A 24,102-nucleotide genomic window follows, 5' to 3' on the forward strand; every position below is an offset into this window, starting at 1 on the left:
GCCAGTGACATATGATGTCACCTCGCTTCACATAGGTAAGGACGGAGATGCTGTAGAAGGCACTAAGTTCTCCTCGTGATCTTGTAAAGACGCAAGAGGGCAGGCCAGCTAGGTTAGGTTTCCGCTTTCTATCATGTGACCTGGCACAGGTCTGCCCTCCAATTATCTTCATGCCCTTTCTCCTTTTCTGTTTCACCCCTCTTCCCTTCCCACCCACCCATCTATCTGCCACCCAGTTATCCACCCATCTATCCATCCATCCATCCATCCATCCATCCATCCATCCATCCATCCATCCCGATTAACTGACAATTATCTTTTGGTTCATTGAAATTCCTTAAAATTAAGTATACAGTTCTGGTATAAAACAAAATATGACCTACTATAGCTGAAAAATAATCACAGTGTACAATGTCATTTTCAGTTGCTGAGAGGCAGAGCATTGCCCCGGTGTGTCCAGCTTGCCTGTCCTCTGAAGCAATCAATGCAAGGCTCATCTTACCCCACTTTACATTCACTGAAGAAGCACTGAGAGGTTCTTTTCCGTTTGGAATCGGTACCCTTAAGTGGAAGGTCTGATGTGGAAAAGTGCAAGCAAATTGGACATGCCAATAAATACCGTAGAACTTACTGCAGATTACCAAAACTGTACATGTATGTACACCTCACCCACCTGAGGTTCCTCCCTTAGGGACAGACCTCAAAAACATTACCATGGGGGCATCCCAGAGTCCCAGAGGAGTGGTCTCAGCGAGCGAAGGACGGGCGGGCTCTCCTACTCCTGCTCTGGGGGCCTGTGCCCAAGTCCCCACTGCTCTCTGCAGCCTCTTCCTTCTTCCTCACTTTGAGGCGGGTGAGCAGCTTGATCAACCAGACATCCCACTCCTCTGGCAGGAGCAGGAGGAGGAAGCCCAGGCCAATGATGATGATGGCGATGACCCGGACTCCGTTGAAGACTATCTGGCTGGTATAGTGATCCACCACTAAGGGAGACAAGAGAGCGGTTTGCTCAGCCGCAGGGCTGTGGACATGGTGATGATATAGCTGAGCACCCACTAGGGCAGGAGGTTTGAAGTCCTTTGGGCACCAGAATTCTGCCCAGCGGGATTTTGTTAATGCCGGCCGGGGCTGCCTCGAGGTTATCATAGTTGACTTCTTAAGACCAGCCTCATCTGAGGCCTTGGGCTTGTGTGTGTGTGTGCGGCCATCTGAATCTGACCCAGCACCTGAGTGTAAATGGTGAGTTACAAGCAAGGGAAAAAAATAAATCAAGGGTAACTGGAGTGTAAGTGTAGTTGAGCACGCCAAGGTTTCATTCTGGCCAATTTGGGGTTTCAGGATGAAGAAAATATTATTTTTTTAATTTACATTTTTGGTACTTTTTCACATTATGATGTCACACATGACATTTATTTTATAATTTATAATTTAACCTTGTACACATATGTATACATGTGTATATATGTTTTGATTAAGCAAACCTGACCCTGTCCTTTTAGGATACTATTTGTGAATTTTTCTTAAAGCATTAATTAGTAGTTATTAATTAATTAATTTTGCATTTATGCAGATGATTATTGAGTGCCGGGGTGATGATACCATCAAAGAAAACTTTTGGGAGTCATTTCTCCCCTTCCACCCTGCAGGTCCTGGGAATTTAACACAGGTCACCAGGCACAGTGGCAAGCATCTTCACCCAGCCGCCTCAAACCCTGCCCCTTGTTTCTTGAAATAGAGCCTCATGTAGCCCAGGCTATCCTTGAACTCACTCTGTAACCGAGGATGACTCTGAACTCCTGATCCTCAAGCCTTCGCCCCTCAAGTGCTGGACGCACAGGTGTGTGTCAGCACACCTCGCTGTCATGAAGAATTCTTGTTATTCCTTGCCCATTGGTTATTCTCGGCTCTAAGCCTCAGGGGAAGTCCCTTTCTTCCCTAAAGACCCCTGGCTCATCCTGATGAGCAGTCAGATGACAGGACTGACTGGGAAGTAGGTTTAGGTCAGCCTGTAAAAATCCGGTCACTCTCCTAACCACCCTGGTGGTGTTTGGAGCGCCCAGTTATTGAAGTCTCTTCTTTCATGTTTGGGAACGCATCCTTTCTTTCCTTGGTAACCCAGGCTGAGCCCACTTGAAGCTTGCCTGCCTCAGAAGAGACAGTCTGGCCTTAAAAAAAAAAATAAGGATAACTTCCCCTCTACTCAAAGCTGCAAACATTGGAGTTTACAGCTCTTAGTGCTGACTGGCTGGGTAATTGTCCACCACTCACCCTGGTGGGGGCTGCTTTTCCTCTCAGTCACGGCTCGCTCTGTTAATTCCCTGACTCCCTGCCTCCTTCTATGTCTCTCCCCTCCTTTACTCCCCAGAGAAGGAATGGGAGGGTAATAGTCCACCCTAAAACCAGTTCTTCCCAGAGCCGTCCTGTAGACTTTCAGAAACTCTTCAGTTTTTAACACTGACAAGTGTTCTGTTAATCTGTCAGCTGGAGATGGTATACCCAGGGTCCTCTGAGCAGATGCCAGGGTGAGCCCTGCAGGCTGGCCGCTGCTCCACTCAGCCAATTTCTAGAGTGCTGGTTCTTGCCTCCCTAGTCCTTACAGGAACTGGATTCCTGCAATTGACACGGGAATTACTCTCTGCTTTGGCTGCAGGATGTGACCCAAAGCAACTCTTGATGTCGAAGTAAAGTGGGATATTCCTCTTCCCATAGCCTCATGTGACACCAGATTAAAACACAAGGGTTTTAGGGGAAGCTGTGTAAGACGCGCCTTTCACGAGCCTATCGTGGTTAGACTGCTTTTGGCAACTGTCCAGGAGCTCAGGGGCCTTCTGTACCCTGACGATCTCTCTCTCTGTATGTGTATACATACATTCATGTGTGTACACATGATCTCTCTGCATATGTGCGCACATGCATGTGTGTACACACGATCTCTCTGCATATGTGCGTACATGCATGTGTGTACACACGATCTCTCTCTGCATATGTGCACACATGATCTCTCTGCATATGTGAGCACATGCATGTGTGTACATATGTTCTCTCTGCATATGTGCACACGTGCATGTATGTACACATTATCTCACTCTGCATTTGTATGTACATGCATGTGTGTACACGTGAGTGCTGTGCTGTGGTGGGGATGAGGGGCAACCTCAGCTGGTGTTCCTTGGGCACAATCTACCTTTTGGGCAACAGGGTCTCTCTTGCTTAGAACCCATGAAGCAGGCCAGCCTGGCTGACCCATGAGCCCAGGGAGCCTCCTGTATGCTTGCTGGGAGCTCTGATCACAAGGGTGTGCTGGCATACTGGCCACCCCCAACCCCAGCTCCAAGGAACTGTCTTATGGGTTCTTTCCTTTATTTCTCAACAGGAAGCAAAAAGGGCACGCACAACCTTCAGTTGTGAGGAGATAGATACACAGCACAGAGGGCTGCTGAGTGGGGACCACAGACGTCTAGAATGGGGTTGGGATGCCGGGCTCAGCCCATTGTTCTGAGGCCTCCTTGCACTGTGACCATGAGGCACCTGGAGAATCTGGCCAAAGTGAGGCGTATACAGAACTGTGGGACAGGGTAGCGGGGAGGGGAGTCAGGGAGCGGGACTACAGGAGAGTCTGGAACCAAGAGTGGCTTGCTTGGGCAAACTCCACTGTGGACAGGCAATGGGGCTGGGTCTCTAGGGGGCCGGTTCTCTAATGGCCTCGAGGCAACTTTGTAGGGAACCAGGGCATGAAAGAGAGGAAATCCACAGCTTAAACCAATAGCAGGCGTGAAGGGCGAGCAGGTGAGGGACAGGTGAAGGCAGGCTTTGGGAAGAACTGCCAACTCATGTCAGCTAGGAGGCTCCAGGGCAGGACAAAGTGGGTGCCTATACCCAAACAAAAGGCTTTCGCCCTCTCCCAGGAGGCAGAAGGAAGTAACATTCCTGCCCCACTGGAGTGCCAACCTGTTTCCACATGACTACCCAATTGTGGCAACTTTGCCCCAACAAAACCACTTGCAAAAATGCAGTTGTTTTCTGCTCCATGATTTTCTAGCTCCATCCTTCATCAGAACAGAGGCAGCCTTGGACTTTCTGTGCTGAACTGCACATAGAAATCTCTCTGTCAAGATGGGCCTGATGGTGTATGCCAGCAATCCTGGAGGCTGAGCAGGAGGACTGTGAATCAAAGACTGCCCGGGTGATGTTGTGAGTTAAAGGCTAGCCTGGGCAGCTTAGTGAGAACCTACCTCAAAATAGAATGTTCTAAAAGGACTAAGGAAACATAGGTCAGCGGTAGGGAGCTTGCCTAGGGTGCACGAGGCCCTTGGTTCCATCCCACGTACTGTAAAATAGGTAAAGGAAACAGCAGACCATACGAATCTGTCATGGGAAAATACTGCCCATACATCATACTAATGCATTTTCTTTCTATGCAGAGGTTAAGCTTGCCTTGTGAGCAGTCACAGTAAGACTCGCTATGAGCGGCTACGGGAACGTGTGCTCTCGAGTGTGTAAGCCTGAAAGATGGTGTCTGTAGTGAGCAGAGACAGAAATCCGTGAAACCATGCTTACCTGCATTCACAGGGACACTGAGGACAATCCCGAGAGACATCAGTGTGGGATACGTGACAGCGATTCCAAAATTTAATACAACATTGAATGCTGAAATAAAGAATTTAGAAGACCATAATTACTCATAACTGCCCTGCCCTTGACCTCTGTGCTGGCCGAATTGACACCTTCTGGCTGCTGTGGACACCTGTGTCTACTCCCTCAGTCACACAAATGCACATGTAAAAAAAAAAAAATAAGGGGGGAGGGGAGAGATGGCTCAGGGGAAAAGAGAGCTTCTTCCTCTCCCAGAGGACCTGGGCTTGGTTTCCAGCACCCACTCACAGCCGCCTGTAACTTCAGTCTCAGGGGATCTGATATCTTCTTCTGACCTCCACAGGCACCAAACATACACATGGCGCACAAACATGCAAGCAAAACTCATAAAGATAAATAAACTCATGCACCTACACATGTACAATGAAATAAATAAATCTTTTTAAGGCCCTACCTTCTAAGGCCACCCAAAATACTTTTTTTTTTTAAAAAAACCCCTCTAAATATTGTTCTTTAAAGAAAAATGCAAGGATTTTGAAAAAGAGTGAGAACTGTAGGACAGCATGGGGCCATGGATTTTATTTTTTCTTTCCTAGCTGGGATTTCCAAAGAGTTCTGTGTCTGTTGCTATTTGCTGGGGCTTCTTCCCAGGGCGGGCGCCACTTACTCAATAAGAGAATGGAAAACCCGCAGAGGTTTCCCCACGGAATGTCGTCGAAGGAGTTCCAGTACTCCACTCTGGTGAAGTAGAGGATGACGGGGATGCAGGTGATGAAGAGGACGTTGAACACACCCAAGATGGACAGGAATAAGGCCGCTTCTCCGAACTTGGCGCTGCCCAGAAGCAGCTTGAACAGAACCTGCCCGAGAGAGGAGGCGGTGAGGAGAGCCCTGGACCCCCCTATGTGGGAGCAGCGGTACAGGCGTGTAGGCAACCAAGCTGGGGCTGACCTCCCGTGGGCGCTATAGTTCCCTCGCCTGCCAGCGAAGGCTGATGAAGCTTTACGGGGTGCTGCGGACCACATGTTGGGGACCAGCAGCTCAGGCTGGATCATATCCTGCCTCACATTGCTTATCTCTGGGGGTTAGAGTTCTGCACCCCGGGTGAGGCTGCTATGTGCTGTGCTCATCATGGTGCATCCCTTAGAATAATCCGGCGTGATTGTTCATCCTCTCCGGAGCTTCCAAATGGGTCCGACCAAGGACAGCGTGTGTGTGTGTGTGTGTGTGTGTGTGTGTGTGTGTGTGTGTGTGTGTGAGAGAGAGAGAGAGAGAGAGAGAGAGAGAGAGAGAGAGAGAGATTGACCGCAGGGGTCTTCCTGGATTGATTCCCACCTTATATTTTGGGACAGGTTTTCTGCTTGAACCCAGAGCTTGCCTATCTGGTTAGTCTGCCTACCCAGCTTCCCTGGAGGTTCTGCCATCTCTGCTTGCCCTGTGCTGAGGTTACAGATAGGCGGCCACGCTCAGTTAGCATTTATAGAGCACTGGGATTTCAAACTCGGTGTGCAGCACATGAAACAGCCGTTGCCCCAAGAGAGAGGGCTTGACCTGCAAAGATGTTTTCTCTGAGCCAAAGTTGAGGGACTTTGCCAGTCCCTGCTCCACCTTACCTCCCTTTGTAGAGACGCTATAGGCCTTCGTGAACCGCACTAAACTTTCTCCCCCTGCAATGTTCCTGTTTGCACACCGTGTTTGGTGTTCAAAGGGCTGGGAGAAGAGGGACCGATGTGACTGCATGGCCAGAGGCCTTGACTCAGACGTGCCTGTGGGCCCCACCCAGCCCGGTACTTGGTGAAAAGGGAGTCTATCAAGTCAGCATCAACATGGCTTGTCCCGCCTCTGTCCCGTGGTCCCTTTGCATGCTGTGTCCCCACATATGTCCTGGCAGCAGGGGAAGGAGTGAGGAGCCTCTGGATGCCCAGCGGGAACCTCCCGACAGGTATTGTGGTTCGGATGTGACATGTCTCCCCACAGGATCATACATTTGAACATGTGGTCCCCAGCTGGTGCTGCTGGTTTGGGAAGATCGTGGAAGCTTCAGGAGCTGGAGCCTCGCTGGAGGGAGTGATCACTGGTGTGTGTGTGTGTGTTGGGAAGAAGCATTGGGGTGGGGGACTTGACAGTTAATAGCCCTGAAAATGCCTGTATTTCCTATTCTCCATCTGTGGAGGAGAGGGAGGACCTAGGTGAAAGGAAACGGGGGGGGGGGGGGAGACAGGAGTAGGGGCAGGGACAGCGTGGACTCCCACAGAACTGGTGTAAGAAAATAGCCTTCTCTTGTCTCTTAGACTGGCAGTCAGGAAGTACCTTTCAACGGCTTCCCACATTTTTGTCAGGACTTTTCTGAGGCAAAGGTCTGGTAGCATAGCCCAGGCTCTCCACAAGCTTTTGGCAATGCTCCTGCCTCAGTGAGCGATAGCATGACAGACATGGGTCCGGCTCTTGCCAAAGGATACTCCTGTGCATTCATGTCACAAACACCGTTGAACAACTCACAGACTCATATTGGCTGGTGCCCCGAAACCACATGGCCAAGGATTTACATGACAAGGCCACATAATCTAGTCTTCATGTCCCATCAGGCAGAAACACAGAGGCAGGCTCAGGGGTCCACTCCTTCTCCTCTACCTACCTGGACCCTACCCTGGTGCCGTCTGCCTCTGGACGCACACACTGAAAACACTTGCTCTTCTCAGAAGCCCAGACGCCACCCAGGATGTCCAAAGTGGGGGGGGGGGCTGTGAGTGCCAGAGCGGAGCACTGTCGCCCCGGGGCCCGCTGAGGGAGTGGGTTCCCTGCACCTACCTTGTAGAGGGCCGACATGGAGGCGGAGCCCACCACCAGGGCTATGCCAATGACGGAGTGGCTGTGGAAGCCGTCCGCGTAGGTCATCATGACGATGCCCGCGATGGCGAGGATGGCCGCCACAATCTGCAGGGAGGGAGGGAGGGAGGGAGGAAGGGAGCGTCAGCCCATGGATGGAGTTGCAAGTGCCCGAGAACGGGAATGTTCTACTTGTGGGGTTCTTCCAGGTGGACAGGGGTGGCTCATGGGTGTCGTGTAGAGGACACCTATCCAAGCTTAGCCTAACCAAAACCCCCGAGAAGAACCTAAACAGAGGCTTCTTTGGGTCTGTTTGATAGCAAAGCTGGTTTCACACATTTAAATGGCTATGATTCCCAGGGTCTGTGGTTAATCATGATTGTCAGCTTGATGGGTTTAGACTTATCATGGAAACACCAGACCTGTCTGTGAAGGAGTTTCTAGATGGGTTAGTGAAGGTGGGGTGGCCCACTCTGAATGTGAATGGTCCCCATCGCATGGGCTGGGGTCCTGGAGTGAATCCAAAGGAGAACTGAGCTGAGCACCAGCGTCCTTCACACCTCTGCTTCCTGACACCATTCTGCCTCCATGCCTTCCTCGCCACTGCCATGTTGAACTGCACTCTCGTGCCATGAGCCTATGCAAACCCTTCCCTCCTTAAGCTACCTTTGTTGGACATTTTGTCCCAGCAACAAGAGAAGCAACTAAGACACACAGTAAGCTCTGAAACTCTGGAGGGGGAAGGAGGGAGGGGGAGGGAAAGAGATAGATAGATGATAGGTAGATAAATGAGAGATAGATGATAGATGATAGACAGACAGACAGACAGACGAGGAGCCATATTTCTGATGATTCCAAAAGCAAGTATGGCTGACACCTGAGGTAACAGAGGAATGGGGTTATTTTTCTTTTTTTTTTTTTTAGCAGAAAATCTTTTCTTTTTTTAATTGATTTTATTGAGCTATACAATTTTCTCTGCTCACCTCCTTTTCTCTCCCTTCCCCTTTGACCCTCTCCCATGGTTCCCATGATCCCAATTTACTCAGAAGATTTTGTCTTTTCCTACTTCCCATGTAGATTAGATCCATGTATGTCTCTCTTAGGGTCTTCACTGTTGTCTGGATTCTCTGGGATTATGACCTGTAGGCTGGTTTTCTTTGCTTTATGCTTAAAAACTACTTATGAGTGAGTACATGTTATATTTGTCTTTCTGGGTCTGGGTCACCTCACCCAGTATGATGTTTTCTAGCTCCATCCATTTTCCTGCAAATTTCAAGATGTCATTATTTTTTTCTACTGTGTAATACTCCATTGTGTAAATGTACCACAATATCCTTTTCCATTCTTGGTCAAGGGGCATTTAGGTTGTTTCCAGGTTCTGGCTATGACAAACAATGCTGCTATGAACATAGTTGAGCACATATCCTTGTGGCACAATTGAGCATCCTTTGCATATATACCCAAAAGTGGTATTGTTGGATCTTTAGGAAGGTTGTTTCCTAATTTTCTGAGAAATCACCACACTAATATCCAAAGGGGCTCTACCAGCTTGCACTCCCACCAGCAATGCAGGAATGTTCCCTTTACTCCACATCCTCTCCAGCATAAGTTGTCATCCGTGCTTTTGATCTTGGCCATTCTTACAGGTGTAAGATGGAATCTCAGAGTTGTTTTGATTTTCATTTCTCTGATGACTAAGGATGTTGAGAATTTCCTTAAGTGTCTTTCAGCCATTTTAGATTCCTCTGTTGAGAGTTCTCTGTTTAGGTCTGTACTCCATTTTTTTTTTTTTGGATTATTTGTTATTTTGATGACCAATTTCTTGAGTTCTTTGTATATTTTGGAGATCAGACCTCTGTCTGATGTGAGGTTGGTGAAGATCTTTTCCCAGAATGGATTGTTTTTCTTGAAGACTTGCTAGGCAGATTCTAGCCTCGCCCACTCCACCGTTGGTTGAAATCTACAGGGAAGAGCTTTCACCTCAGCTGGGATGTGCAAAGGAGTCAGGGTGAAGCTCGAGGGGCCAGGCAGAGCAGATGACAATCACCTGGCTCCCCCAGTTACAGAGACAAACAACTGGAGACTTGTAGGGTCACACAGGCACGGGGCACCTGAGACCAACTTCCTGGGAGCTAGCAGTGCTCATGAGCGAGGTCTGTGCCTTGACAGTGGGGTTCCTGCTTTCTGGGTTTCAGCAGCTCCTTTGTAACACGAGGCCCCGGCCAGTGCCAGAAGTGTGTGGACAGCTTCCCACCCCCCTCAGAATATCAGAGCCCAGGCCCTGACCCAGCCTGGGAGCTCAGGGACTCTGGGTGTGGTGTGGAAGCCCTACCTGCTCTATTCCATGCCCGGATACACAGGCATTTGCTGTGTGTTGGTGTGTTAGTGTGTTTCATTGTGAAAGTCTTCCCAGCCTATTTTCTGTGCCACTGCGAACTCTCCTTAGATCCTGCCACATTTGTCCTGTGGACTCACACATCCTGGGTACAGCTTCTTCATCCAGGTCACCCAGTGGTGACCGCTTCCCTGCCCGCTTTCAAGACTGGGTAAGTTCAGGTTCCTTGGTATTCTGCTCAAGGACCCATAACCGCATCATCCGCTCTCAGATTGAGCATTTGGCCACCGTGCAAGGACCCCTGGCTCAGGACACGCATGGAAAATGCTTGTAAGTAGAGATGAGGGCAGCTTGAGCCCCTTTCAAACAGACACCTTAGCAGCACCCTGCCCTCTGACACCAGGGCTGACCAGGGTCTTGAAAGTATTATAAGACACATTTTCTTAGTTTTGGGCCTGTCCACCTGACCTATAACTGTGGGTGCCCCTTCCCATCTTCAACAAACTGTAACTGGGTGATTGAAGCAATTGTTCTAATCACACAAGTCCTTTGCCACTCCCCTGTCCCCCCAACCCACCCCGGCCACTGCCCCTGCACACAAGGAGGAAACTTGGTCGTATCCTTCAGGCCTGTAAAGCTGACATAGTTCCCTCAGACCCCAGGCTGGAAACTACATCAGCTCTGACATCTTTGAAAATTCCCTAGTGGGAGTAGCTGCCTGTCCCAGACGTCTACCTGAATGGGGGAGAGATTTACAGTCAGACGTGACCTTGGGCCCGCCTCCAGCTGTCTATTGTTTGGCTTCACGGATTCTGTCTGAGCTTCGTACTGGCCCTGCAGCCTGCGTTGGGAGGCTCCTCAGTGAACAGCCACCAAATCCTAAAGGAGACTGTGCCTGCACAGTGTCTGCATGTTAGAGCATCCTGTCACCCATGCTGGCCCACTGAGTACCGAAAAAGCCTTTGCACAAACCTATAGTGTGCAGGGGCCAGCAGAGAACACTTGAATCAGAGGTTAACATTTCCAGACTGCATCCCGGCGGAGGGTGTTGTAAAGTTTCCTCTCCACAGACAACAGCCAAGCACAGATCTCACCAGCCCATGTTCTGTGAGTCGACTGAGCAGCTCAAATGTATTCACACCCACATCTCTCAACCTCAGACCATTCTGTTTTCTCTGCAGCGTGTTTCATTGACCTTGAAATGCCCCTTTCCAGTAACAAAAATTTGCTTGGGATGTCTGCGTCATACCCCAAAGTTCTATGAAGTCTCTTGGTTCTTTGATTCCCTAAATGAAGCCTGGAAAGGCATGGCCATGGATCAACATCCCTAGGACATCCAAATCTTTAGCTGTGAGTCTGTGTGAAGCACTTGCAGTCTTCCCAGAGATGTATTAGATCATTTATTTGCTGAAGGCTTTTCTGGGTGGCAGCCTGGGGCGTGAGTTTTTATTCCAAAATTAACCCTGCGTCTCAAAACAAGCTCTCCCCCCACTGTAAGCTAAAAATACCATCCAGCAGTTGACTCATGTCCCCACTGCTGTTTGTGTAACTCAGGTGGGCGTAAGCCCACCCTTAAGGTGATGTCATTGTTCCCAGGACAATGAAGCAAGGACAGAAGCAGGGGCCTGGAGTCTGCCTCTTGACGGTTGCCAACACCGTTAGCTGGAGTGCGGCTATGACTAAGGAGCACTGGACCCTGAGCATTCAGGAGGAAGAAGGAACCATGAGCTGCTCCTCCAGTGGCCAGTGTTCTGTCCTGCTCTATGGCAAGGAGACGAACAGCAGAGGCAGCCCCTGGCCACCAGAGGGAGCAGGCAGAAAGCGACTGAGATTCAGTCCTTGATAAAAGGCACCTGTGTCCTCTCCCTAGGTGAGGTTACTCTGTGTCCCCGCTGGTATTTGACAGTGCACTTACCGTGCTCCATGCAAATGTCATGAAATTTGGCTAGCTTTAAATTTACTACGACTCTCCTGGACAATGCCAGGCCACTTCAAACTTCGGATCAAGTTTGAAGTGGAATGCACCCTCCAACCCCACCCCCTGCACCACCTCTTAGTTTGAACTTAGCACTGATATTTCCAGCTACATGGTCCAGGCAAGGCTCTAGACCCATACTACACACATACACCCAAGGAGCCACAGGACTTCAGATGCATCCTAACCTGAGAATCAGAATGATGTCAATAGCTCCTAGCTGCAGGACACCCCCATGCCATGTACTGTAGATCAGAAGGTTGCCGCAGGACAGGCAGAGAGTGGTGCAAAGACATCACCCACTCCCTGGCTGACTCCCCGCTTGGCACACACTTTTTACGGAATGCCGTGGAAATGCTTGGGGTGAAAGGTGCTTTCACGAATGCTTATCTAGCCTGGTTGGTCAGCAAGAAGGTCTACAAATCACGAGAACCGAGCGTGGCTGAGAACTGGAAGGGCAGCGGTCACAGCTGATGCTCGCAGTCTAAGACATGCAGCCAAAGCGAGCCAAAGGGCAGGTTTTGGTTGGCATGACTGAGAGAGGGAGGAAGACATGACGGGGCACTTACCCTCACTCCCATGAACCTGTCCCTGAGAACGATCCACGACAGCAAGAAAACAAAGGCTTTGTTGCAGCAGAACAGCACGGAGGCGTCGGTGGCGTTTATTTTCTTTATCGCGTGTAAGTACAGGTAGTTCGTGAGCGTCCAAAGGACACCGAATGGTGCTGCCTTGGTAAAGAACACTTTCAAAGTCAAGCCATTGTCTCCAAAAAACCGACAGCATTCCCTAAGACCAGGAAAGAGAGAGAGAGAGAGGAGAGAGAGGCAGCATTACACAGGGTTTGTTCAGATCATGACTTGCTATCTACACAGCTAACAAGTGGAAGAGAATATAGGCAGTTTGGGGATATGGGTAATTCAGTGGAGTGTCTGCCCAGCATGCACGAGGTCCTGGGGTCCAACCTGCACCAGCCTGGAACTCCAGCATTTGGGAGGAGGAGGCAGGAGAGTCGAAAATTCAAGGTCTTCCTCAACTACCCAGTGAGTCTGAAGCCAACTTGGGCTACATGAGACCTTGCCTCAAAAGAAAAACAGGAACAGAAAAGAAAACAAAAGAATAGACGAGGTCTTTTACTTGTTATTTTTATTACTTATAGGCGTGTCTGTGTGTTTCTCTGTGTGTATCTAATCGGGTGTGCAGGGGCCTGTGGAGGCCAGGCGATGTTAGATTCCCTGGAGCTGGAGTTAGAGGTGATTGTGAGCTGCCCCACATTGTGCCCTGTGGTTCGTCCAGCAGATGATGTCACAGACTGTCCCTTCCATGGCTTTCCTGGCAGGTGTTCTGGGGGTTATCTGACTGGAGACTCAGGTCCATAGTGGCTGACCGAAGGGCAGAAGAAGAAAGTCACTGCCGGGGCATCTGACTTGCGAACCAAGGGCTGCAGGCTCAACACAGAACTGTGAGCCTAAACACTGGGATACCTTTTACAGCTTGGTTGGGTGGTTTTCAAGTGTGAACACTGTAGATGAGAATGCCATGCCACGATGTCTAAAGGAGGGAACACTCTTGTATGGGTTAGACGGTATTCATTTATTGATTTATGTATTTTCATGAAGAAGGTGGTGGATAAGAACAGATAGTTTGTGTTTGTGGTCAGACAGGGACGTGCACTTACAAAAGAATTTATTTGGCTAGGTGTATGTGTGTGCCTCCATGTGGATTTTGTGCAACATGTGTGCAGATGCCCATGGAGGCCAGAAAGGAGGGGTCAGATCCCCAGAAACTGCAGTTATATGCAGTTGTAACTGGTCTTCTATGGATGCTGGGAACTGAACTTGGGTCCTTGGCAGATGTAGCAAATGCTCCTGATACTGAGCCATCTCTCTAGCTCCCGGACGGGCTGTTTCTGTGGCTGTGATACAAGCAGTTTAGAACTGCCTACAAATCTCCCTGCTCTACTCCACCATGTGAGCGCTCACATCTGCCTGTTGCTAAGCCTACTCAGAACAGACGCCGTAGCACATCCCGGAGGTCAGGCTCTGAACGGATGGGACCAGCAGGATACACTTCAGAAGAAACCTTCCAGACCATTCCAGACATGCCAAGGAAAGCTCAGCAGTATTTTAAAGGTATTTGAGAAAAGCAAAACTGCCTTTCACGGTCAGGGGAAGAAGCAAGGAAGGGGGAGGCCTGGGGGTGGTAAGAATGGAGGAGGTCTGTGGAGAGGGGGTACCCAGTCATGGCTGTCTGGGAATGAAGACCTTGGTGAGGAGGAGGATGACTGGGTAGGTGCTGTCCCTAGAGGTCCCTGTCCAGGCTTACAGATGTGGTATAGCTCACTTCGGCTGAGTGATGGCAACTGGCCAGGAAGGCAGGCACCTAGCCTGTGACTTTGAAGTAGACTCAGGCCTTACTAATCCTTACAGAGCAGAAGAAAAGACAGCACTAGCTAAATGTCAAGTACACTAGAATGGGGAGTAGTGTTCCCGGGGTCACATAATATTAAAATCCAGCAATGAAACAAAATTAAAGTCAGGAGCTAAGGGCGGTTTGATTAGACTTTGAATTTAATTTTGTCATTTGTCCTAATGAGCAATCTAAAATGCAGTCTGTGTTATCTAGTAGCCAACTGTGAGGTGGTCACGGAAGACACAGAAATGGCCCTGTGACGTGGGATGGGTAGAATACCACTTCCTGTTTGAAGAACATGGCAGTCTGGCCACCTGCGCTGAGCCCAGGAGTCCTGGGTGGCCTCTCAACAAGCGAGTACCAAGTGGAAGGCTCCAGTCCCTGAGTTGGTCATAAACTGTTCGAGGGCAGCACTATCGGGGTGGCGGCACAGTGCCCCTCTACCTCCCAGACTGGGGTTTGCTGGGATGACGGCTTCCTTCATGCCTGTCAGGTCAGTTATTACACAGGCCACGAGTATGCCAACACCGGCACAGGTTTCATCCCAATGTGAGTGCCAACTATGTCTTCTGCTTCATAAGGGACCACACGTGCTACGGTATGAATCTCAAAGGTCTCCACAGGTCCACCCTTTTTGTTCCCAGGCCAGTGCTGATATTAGGGGGCGGGGCTGAGGAACCCTGAGGAGGTGGGACTGGCTGGGTAAGCAGGTTACAGTGGTGGCCTTTGAAAGCCAGACCCCAGCCCTGGTTCTTGCCTCATTCACTATTTCCTGATTCATCAAGATGGGAACGGGTTTAATCTCAGGTTCTTCCATACCTGCTCCACAGGTACCCAAACCTTCTGCCACAGTGGACTGAGCTGTTCCTATCAGAGACTGTGTTCAAAACAACATGAAAGTACCTAAAACAGGGTGCCTGCAGGGCTCCCCAATCCACTGGTCTTGCTGCTAAAAACCATGATCCATGCTGTGGCATGGCCATCCAATGCCAGCTGGACAGCTTATATCCTCTCTGCAAATCTGCGTGACTCCCCAAAGCCTGACAGTAGCTGCAAAAGTGAAGTGGGGGGGCATAGACAAGGAAACACGGTTCAAGACTCACTTCCCAAGCGGCTGGAAAGGTGGAGCCTGGTTGGTCTCTAGCACTGGAAGTAGAAACACAAGGGATGTGGATCTGGAAGGTTCAGCATAAACTCAGAATTCACGGTCAGGAAGGTACGGTTCAGCTCAGTGGATCTTTGCTCTGGTGAGACAGAGGTGGCTGACCCCTGCTGGGGTAATGAGTCTCTAGCTTGTTTAAAACCAAGGACTGAGCACTAATGTATGCCCTCTGGCTCATCTGTGCATACCTTTGACTGCAAGGGAACCCAGGAGAGCTGGGGAGGGGGCAGAGATCCACTCTGCCACAGAGCCCCCTCCTGGTTTATATTGAGCAATAAAACACACATTTCTGAAATCAAGGCATAACAATATGATTTTAAACCTCCCAAGAGAAAGCTAGGAATGATGGGGCACACCTAAATGATAGTACTCAAGGGGCAGACAGGAGGACCATGAATGTGAGGTCTGCATGGGTGACACCCGTCTCAAGAAAATAAACAGGCCCCAGGACCATAATAGGACCAGGCATCTAACAACAGAAACAGAACCTGGACAGTCATGAATACCCGAAACATTAAGGAAATACTTTTTCTAGTCATTTGTTAGGTAGCCAGCCACAGACTCAACGTGAAGATAGAATAAAGACATTTTTATCTCACAGTTCTCGGTAACTTTGTCTCCAAAGACTCCGGAGAGAATGCATGGCTTCAACAGGAAGGCTAAACTAAGGAAGCAGCAGGTGTGGCAGGGGCAGCAGCAGGCAACAGGTAGCAGCAGCAGCAGCAGGAAGCAGAAACTAGGCAGGGGCAGCAGGCAGCAAGCTGGGGTGGCAGCAGCAAGCAGAGGCAGCAGCAGAAGTCAGCAGGGAGGGGCAGTAGCAGCAGACAGGAACAGGCAGCAACAGCAGCAGGAAGCAGGAAGCAGGTAGGGGCGGCAGCAGCAGACAGCAGCAGCAGCAGCAGCAGCAGCAGCAGCAGCAGCAGCAGCAGCAGCAGACAAGAACAGGCAGCAGTAGCAGCAGCAGCCAGAAGAGTGTCTAGCATGAGCCTATGGGAGGCTCAGCTGGGAGGGGAGTCTCCAGGGCAGTCTTGCTAATCAAGCAAGACCGCGGAAAATATCGTAGGTTTCTGAGATGCTGTTGGGAAAATAGCAGCCAGTAAATGAAAAATCAAGACAAATTAGATTTTTTTTTTTTAAAAAAAGGCAAACATTTCTGCAGGAGAAATGAGGGGTTGTTTGTGAACAGAAGTAGTTAGTAGACAACCTTAGTATGTCTCTTGATAGCAAAAACACTTTCAACCCCATGTTGGGGTATCATTATTTTGGAGGGGATGGAATTGAGGGAAGCAGGGCCGTGGTAGAACAGAAGCCAATGTATTTGAGAAAGGCTCGAAGAACTTTACTGAGCCAACTTGACCAAGTACCAGGGCAGATTGTCTACAAAGTCTCGGAGGCCAGAAGGGGAGGACTCGGGGCAGGCAGGTACAGAGCAGGAGGGGCCGTGTGCTCACAACATTTCCTTCACTACTCTTTTGGTTTGCAAAATATGCACATGTACTCACTGAAAATTGAAAATAGACTTAATTAAAAACATACAAGAGAGAGGTCAGGTCTCTGTGGTGGAAGCTGACGTGGGGCACTCTGAGGAGTGTGGTTGAAGTCAGAGAGTGGGGAGGGATGGAGGGAAGGAGGGAGGGAAGGACAGGCTGATTGGATGTTCTGACCCAGAGAGACTGAGGACCTGCTCAGATATAAAGAGATAGCCATATAATCTCAGCCCCACAGCCTGTGCGCCTCTTCAGTGATTTCCCATAATCCTCTCTCCTGGTTCTCTGCATTACCATTTCGATGCCTCTCCACACTAGGACACCCACAGAAGAGCAAGCATCTTTCTTAGCCCCTCTTCATTTTACTTTTGCCATTCTCTGGCCGCTCTGGCCCAGTATATGTCCCTCTGAGATTCACCAGAGCCCGGGGGGCCACCATTCCTAATCTTCATAGAGCAGATTCCAACAGGTACTGTTTGGTGCTTGTGTTACCCTCAGACGCCTCTGATACCATAGTTGGATACCTGGTTCCTCCCAGGAGGCCCTCTTGGCTTCCAGCCCAGCTCGCTGCCCAGTATTGCCCGCTGTGTTTCCAATTCCAGCCTCGTGTGCATTTTCTGCCCTTTGGAGCTGGTACTCCAGCTGCACAACCTTCTCCGTCCCTCCATGTGGACACAGTGTTTAGGCTCCTCTCTGGAGCCTCAATCACTCTCTGAAGAGACAGCGAACAACCTGACCTATTCTGTGGGACCAGAACCCACCCAGCTGGTCTCGTCAGTCAGTCAGTCCGTTCGTCCTTCCATCTGTCAGTCAGTCACCTTAAATCCAGCTTTTTGGAGAACCCAATGCCTCGTCACTCTAGATGGTACCATGCCTCATGTTTCTATCAAGACCAACCACTTTGGATTCACACTCAGCTTCTCCTTTTCTCTCCTCACATCAAATTTATCACTAAGCCCTGAAGATTATTGCTCCTAAATATTTTATCCCCATGGCCACAGTCTGGGCCCAAGCCCCTGTCTCTCTCACTTGGGTCACCACTGGAACCTAATCTAGTCTGCCATCTGCAACCAAGCATGCTGCGATCCTGGGAAGCTAAATTACTTCAAAATAAACAGATCGAGGGTTCTACCACTTTCTGCAAAAGTCTAGGCATCTCACCAGGCCTTTGAGGGACACGTTTCCCACGACAGGCTTTGCAACAGGTCTTGACCAGCAGCAGCATATGCTAATGGTGCCACCTGGAACTCATCACTCCCGGGACCCATCAATCAACTCTGCGGAACTTCTGGGATCCAGAAACATCACACCATTGGTAATTTTATATGAAAAGTGAAATATGAGTCACAGCTACTAAGTGGGTAGCACTATATAAATGTAGGATATCTAATTTTTCTATGCAGTTCTCATACGTAGCCAAGTTTGCATCCAAATAGACTCTCAACCTCTCTTCCCTCTTAAAATTTTTTTGAATTTTGGTAGAACGCACACAATGCGAATTCCGCCCTCTTACTCATTTCTGCAAGGTCTAGTTCAACAGTGGGTTTGTATTGTTGTGCAGTTGACTCCTAGAACATTTTCATTTGTTGAAATGAACTCTGAGCTCATGGAGCAAGAATGATACCCCCACCTTGCCTAGAAAGCCTCTATATTACACCTGCCTCTGAGATCATAGGACATCATGGAAATGGAATGTATTTGTCTGCTTGGAACTTGTTTTATTTCACACATATCTCCAAGCTTCAGCCAAGTGACAGGCTAGGCTGGGATTCCCTTTCTCTTCAAGGCTGAACAGTGGTATACTCTATGGATGTAGGTGATTTTGGATGATGGGTTTTTTTTTTATCACTATTGGACAATTAAAGCACTTCACAGTGCTCCTATTCCATCTAACGTCTCTTTATTAAATTTGTAGTATCTCCATGGCATGGGCTTTTATTCTACACATCTTAAACTTGGGACATGTCACCCCTGCTATTTTAGGATGCCAGTACCCATCACATTTAGCCATGTTTGCTCCTTCCTGAGCTGTTGGTCCTCCATCTGGGGCCATCCTTTCTTCCAGAAGAGTCTCTTTCAGTACCCCTCCTAGTGGGGACCAACCTTCATGAAAGCTCCCTTATTTTTTCTCCCACTTTAGACATTTCTTCTGCTGTTTTTAGTTATGTGTTTGTGTGTGGTGCACATGAGTGAGGCGCCCAAGGAGGGCAACACCCGAAAAGGAGTATTGGATCCTCTGAGCTGGAGTCACAGGTGGTTCTGAGCCACCAGGCGTGTGCTGGGAACTCAACTCTGGTCCTGGAAGGAAGCAAGTGCTCTTGATGGCTGAGCCTCTCTTCATTCTGTCCTCTCTTCTGAGGCCAATGTCGCTGGGCGGAGAAATCCAGGATTGCCTACACTTTCCTGCCTTTGAATGCGACTCTGCACCGTCTTCTAGTTTCCAGTCTCTCGGTTGAAAAGTCTGTTACAAACTCTTGTTTCTGCTCTTTTTGATGACCGTGTGCTGTTCTCATCGGGCTTCTCTTTAGCATTCAGTGTGCTCCTCGCTTGGGTACGTGTGCTCCAATGGCCCTCAGTGAACTTTACCCCCACAGTGGGGTCCGCCAGCTCTGGGCACTTCTTGGCCAGCACAGTTTCTCCCCTCTCTGCCCCTGGGATTCTGGTGATACACACACCAGGCCCCTCCGTGCATGTCTGTGTTTCCTCAACACTTCCGCCTTCCTCTCTAGGCCAACCTGGGTACTCTCTACAAGACTTACTCTCCAGTTCATGAATACCCCTCTCTGCTGTGTCTGACCTGCTGCCAAGCCTGCCTACAGATTGTACATTTCTGTCATTATGCTTTTCATTTATAGCACATCCTCCGATTATTTTCCCAAGATGTCAGTTCTCTGGTGAAATTCTTCTTATTTGTATGTGTTAACGTGACTGAATCAGTAGACGTCACTCTGCAGTCTTCACGCGGCAGCTCCAAGATTGAAGGCATCTCTGGCTCTACTTCTAAGTCCTATCTTCTCGTGGCTTGTTCTTTGATCAGCAGGCCCTGTGTTTCTTTCAAGGGTTTATGTTTTTTACTTGATGAAAAATTAATTATGAAAATCCTATAGCTGAAGATGATGTTACTTTCTTAGAATTCACATTGATTTATTCATTTACTTCTTTATTATCTTGGCAGGAAGGTGCTATTTCAACTAGCTCTCTTATTCTTAGCTCACAGTCCTGTCATTGGGTGCTACTGAAAGCAATGGTTTCTTACCAACATCTCCTCTGCTTGATGGGTCTGAAGTCCAGTTTTTTCCCCCCAGGAATGTGAGACTACCAAAGTAAAGACTTGGAGCCTTTCTGCTTGGTTTCTATATCTGACTCCAGCTATCCATGATTAGGACATCAGCCAGTGCCTGGGGGGTAACTTCAAGCAGAAGTTGGGCTCAGGTGGGCTCTTTCCTGCTGGTATCTCTAACTGGTCTTGACTCATGGCCACGCGGATATCAGTGAATTTCTGGGTTTGTCTTCTGGTCTCAGTGCGTGTCACATGGTCTTGGTTGATGGGTTCTGTTGGGCTCAGTCAGTCCACTCTGTGAACAGGAAACCTCTGCAAGAGGAAAAAGCAGCAGCAGATGTGAGGCCCGCTCGGTGCTTCCCTCCACTCTGGGGTCTTGTTCAAGTGTTCAAGTCCTGGCTGGACTTTTTCTTTGGTGCCCTCAAATAACTTTTGTGAAAACAATTGTTTTCCAACGTGTGTAATTCTTCTCAGAAAGGGTGCCAGTTTCATTGCTATAGGCCTGTCCCCTCGGCTTAAGCAGCTAATATCTGGGCTCTGAGGAGATAGGGGCATGGTCTGGGTAGGGATAACTGCCAGGTTGACGGAGTGGTAAGAGTGTGGGCTCCTACCTATACTCAACATAATACATATACGTACTCACATGTCATACACATGTAGCTATACATACTCATATGTAGAGACCTAGTGCGCACACAACATAACAGGACACACCTCCTTAACAAAATAGTGCTGCTGACTGTACTATGCTGTTTACTGGACTTGACTCTAGGCCTTGAGCCTTCTGGCTGACCTTTCTCCTTCTGTCTTTACCACTCACGTCTGCCCAGCTGCTGAAAATCACCATTGGACAGTCTGCATCTGTGAGTCTATTTTAGTGTTTCTATGTCATTGGGGCCATGTGATAATTTGTCCTTCTGTGATTAACTTATTTCACTTAGCACAATGTCTTTTAAGGATCTGTTTCTAGTCTGTTGGAAAGCTGGCTGCAGGAAACGAAGGGATGAAGCTGTGCCTTCCATATATGGCTTTCAATTCCTTTGTATCTACACCCAGGAATGGGGTTCCTGGACCCCAAAGAATGGTTTCTATTTTCAGTTTTTTTGGGAAATCTCTTTACTCTTTCACATAGTGGCTGTATTCGTGTATATTCTCATCAATAGTGTGTAAAACAACACCAATATTAACTATCTTTAGCTTTCTTTCAATAACTGTTCTGATGGGTATAAGATTATAGTTTCTTCTTTAGTTTTTGAATTTTTGGTTGTTTGTTTTATTGCAGGAGCTAGATACATATCCCTGACTGGCCTGGAACTCACTGTGTAGACCAGGCTGACTCTAAACCTAATGAGATCCCTGTGATTAAAGTGTGCACCACCACACTCACCTTAAGATGTTATTATGGTTTTTTTTTGTTTTGTTTTATGTGTGTGAGTGTTTATATGTCTGTATGTCTGGGCACCGTGTGCATGTAGTGCCCCTGGAGGCCAGAAGAAGGCATTGGATCTGGGATGGATTACAGGTGGTGGGGAGATGCCAAGTGGGTGCTGGGAACTGAGCCCTGGTCCTCTGGAGGAGCAGCCGGTGCTCTTGACCTCTGCACTGTCTCAGCAAACCCTGCTTTGTAATTTGGTTTGTAATTCTATGGTGATAGTCATGTGGCACCCCAGTTCAGGTTCTCTAGGGAGCAGAACTGATATTGATCGGCTTACATGATCTAGGCTAAGAGTCCAACAATGCCTGTCTTACACTGGAGAGGCTCAGAAACCGAAAGCTGCTCAATCCACAAGGCTGGATGCCTCATCAGTCTGAATCTGGCACTGGAGACCTGGTGGGTTCCTGGAGAGCCACGGCTCCTCAGTCCATGCTGGAAGGCTGAAGAAGCCATGCTCCCGTGTGAGCACGGGAGGGCAGCAGCAGGAACAGGACAGTGCTCTCACCAGGGGCAACGGCAGGTGTGCGAGGGCATCTGAAGGTATTACTCACGCATGCACGCGGGGTGTGTGTGTGTGTGTTCCTCTTCCGCTAGTCATTCCAGGACCCTGGAGATCTGGTTCAGAGGCTTGCCTCTTAGCTGACCCCAGATCCCATCAAGTCTTCAGTCAAGAACAGCTAGGGCTGAGGTGGCTCACTTGTACAGGAGCATGACGTCCATGGTTTGAATCCCCAGGGCCCATGTGAAATGTCAGGGGAACAGAGACAGGGGAGCCCCAGAGAGAACTGGCTAGTGAGACTAACCATACAGGTGAGCCCTATCTGGTTGTGGGCTTTGATGGAGAGACCCTGCCACAATGAACAAGGTGGAGGAACGATCAAGGATTATTGCTGTCATCAACCAAGGGCCTCCACATGTGTGAAGTCCATATCCATGCAAAAATGCACACATACCCGTTCACAAATCACAAACACAGGAGAATGGAAAAAGGTGGGGAGAGTAGCTACCATAAATGGGAACCCTTTCCTGCAACTACTGATTTTCTGCATGTTTTCTTAAAAAAATTTATTTATTGTCTACTTTTTCACCAAAATATGAGTAAGCAAATGCCCCAACAAATATAAATGCAAGTTGAGGGCATTTGCAGCCTATAAGGAGTCTGGGGCCCTGAGAGTTCCCTCTCACGAATGCTCTAGCCTTAGCTGTATGGCTGTTGAGAGACTCAACCAGACAGCACAAAGGTCTGGGAGGACCAGGAGGGATGCTCGCTCTTGAGCATCTTTGTCATGGGCTTCTGGTCATCGTTCCAGGTCCAGGTGGAGCGACATGCCACACCAGAGGAGAAGTCTAAAGCACCAGAGCAGCTGCCCACAGCTTCCACTTTCATTAACATGGTCACTGGTGTGCCGTCTGGTCTGCTCACAGTGTTAGAACACAGACCCACTATCTGGTTGTGGGCTTTCACCCCCTCCTGCTTTGAGGCTGCCCATAATACTGAATAGGGCAGCTATCTCTCTTATTCTTACATCTGAATCTCTCTCTCTCCCGGTAAGCGCACCTTGGGGGTGCTACACACATTAATAGAAATGGGCCAAGCAGTGCTTAAAAGAATATAGTTTGTGTGTTGTTATTTTGGGGCATAAGCTAGCCAGGCAGCCAGGGCCGGGCTGTGGGAAGAGGCCTGCAGCTCCTACTACATCTCTCCCTCTTTTCCTCTCTGTCTCCCCCTCCAGGTTTCAATAGGAAGACTATCTGTCACTCCAAGGTCCTGCCTTGTCTCTGACATGATATTCCAACCTCCACAATGCTCTCCTATGCCAAGGCCCAGTCCTGGAACCATGATTGCAGGGCCTTGGCTCCCAACAAAGCTCATTTCTGAAGGGTGATTGGTCTCGGCTTCCTTTTCCATGAACCAATTGAACCTGCACAAAATTTCTGGCAGGCAGACCTTTGGAGTCTGCTGTGCTTCTCCTCTTGATTAGAGAGAAACTGTTATATAGAACCAGCTTCTCCTTGCCAGGTGTCACTCTGTCTATTCTGGGGACTAAAAGTACCTGGGATATGTACTGAAAGAACCTTGCTTGTGGTAGCACAGCTGCTCCAGTGATATTAGGCACAGAGGTAGTAAGACCACGGGAGCCTCTCCTGCAAGATGGGTTTTCTCTCCTGTCGAGGCTGACCATGATTAGTGACAGCTGTCAATTCTGATGTGAAGCAGAGGTGCTTGGGGGGAGCGTCAGCCATCTGCGTGCACAAAGCCCACCTCTGCCGCGCAGAGGGACACTCATCCCCCTCTTGCTCAGCGGATCCCAGACTGTCCGAGCGGCTGGGTCTTCAGTGTATTTTTCCACCTTTCAGCTACTTTCATCTCAGTGATTCTGCTGAGCTCTCCTGAGCTGGCAAGGGCTGAATCAGGACACATTTTCATAACACACCAGCCACATCTTCACCCCAGACTCAGCTCCTCTGGAAGAAGCTGGAGCTTGGATTTCAGAGAAATGGTGACTGGCAGGAATGAAGATATTCCAAAGAGACACTGGTGTCTCAATCCATCAGACTAACGAAACAGTGGGCTCCAAAGGAATAAAAACTTCCCT

General features: G+C 49.1%; 1 protein-coding gene across 2 annotated transcripts in view; it reads right to left on the reverse strand.

Moving 5' to 3' along the window:
- Nucleotides 1–231: 231 nt before the first annotated feature.
- Nucleotides 232–24,102, reverse strand: part of Slc35f3 (solute carrier family 35 member F3) — a 218,416-nt gene continuing 194,545 nt past the window's right edge. For both annotated transcript variants that reach the window (XM_050147144.1, XM_050147145.1), the window contains 5 exons: nt 12,299–12,518; nt 7,402–7,527; nt 5,261–5,453; nt 4,558–4,647; nt 232–983 (listed from right to left, as the gene is read on the reverse strand). In XM_050147144.1, coding sequence (XP_050003101.1) covers nt 748–983; nt 4,558–4,647; nt 5,261–5,453; nt 7,402–7,527; nt 12,299–12,518 — 865 coding nt within the window. In that variant the 3' untranslated portion in view covers nt 232–747. The remainder of the gene's footprint in view (nt 984–4,557; nt 4,648–5,260; nt 5,454–7,401; nt 7,528–12,298; nt 12,519–24,102) is intronic.

Source organism: Alexandromys fortis, unplaced genomic scaffold (genome assembly GCF_014885135.2).
Source record: "Alexandromys fortis isolate MF-2015 unplaced genomic scaffold, M_Fortis_MF-2015_v1.1 scaffold_12, whole genome shotgun sequence".
Taxonomy (NCBI): domain Eukaryota; kingdom Metazoa; phylum Chordata; class Mammalia; order Rodentia; family Cricetidae; genus Alexandromys; species Alexandromys fortis.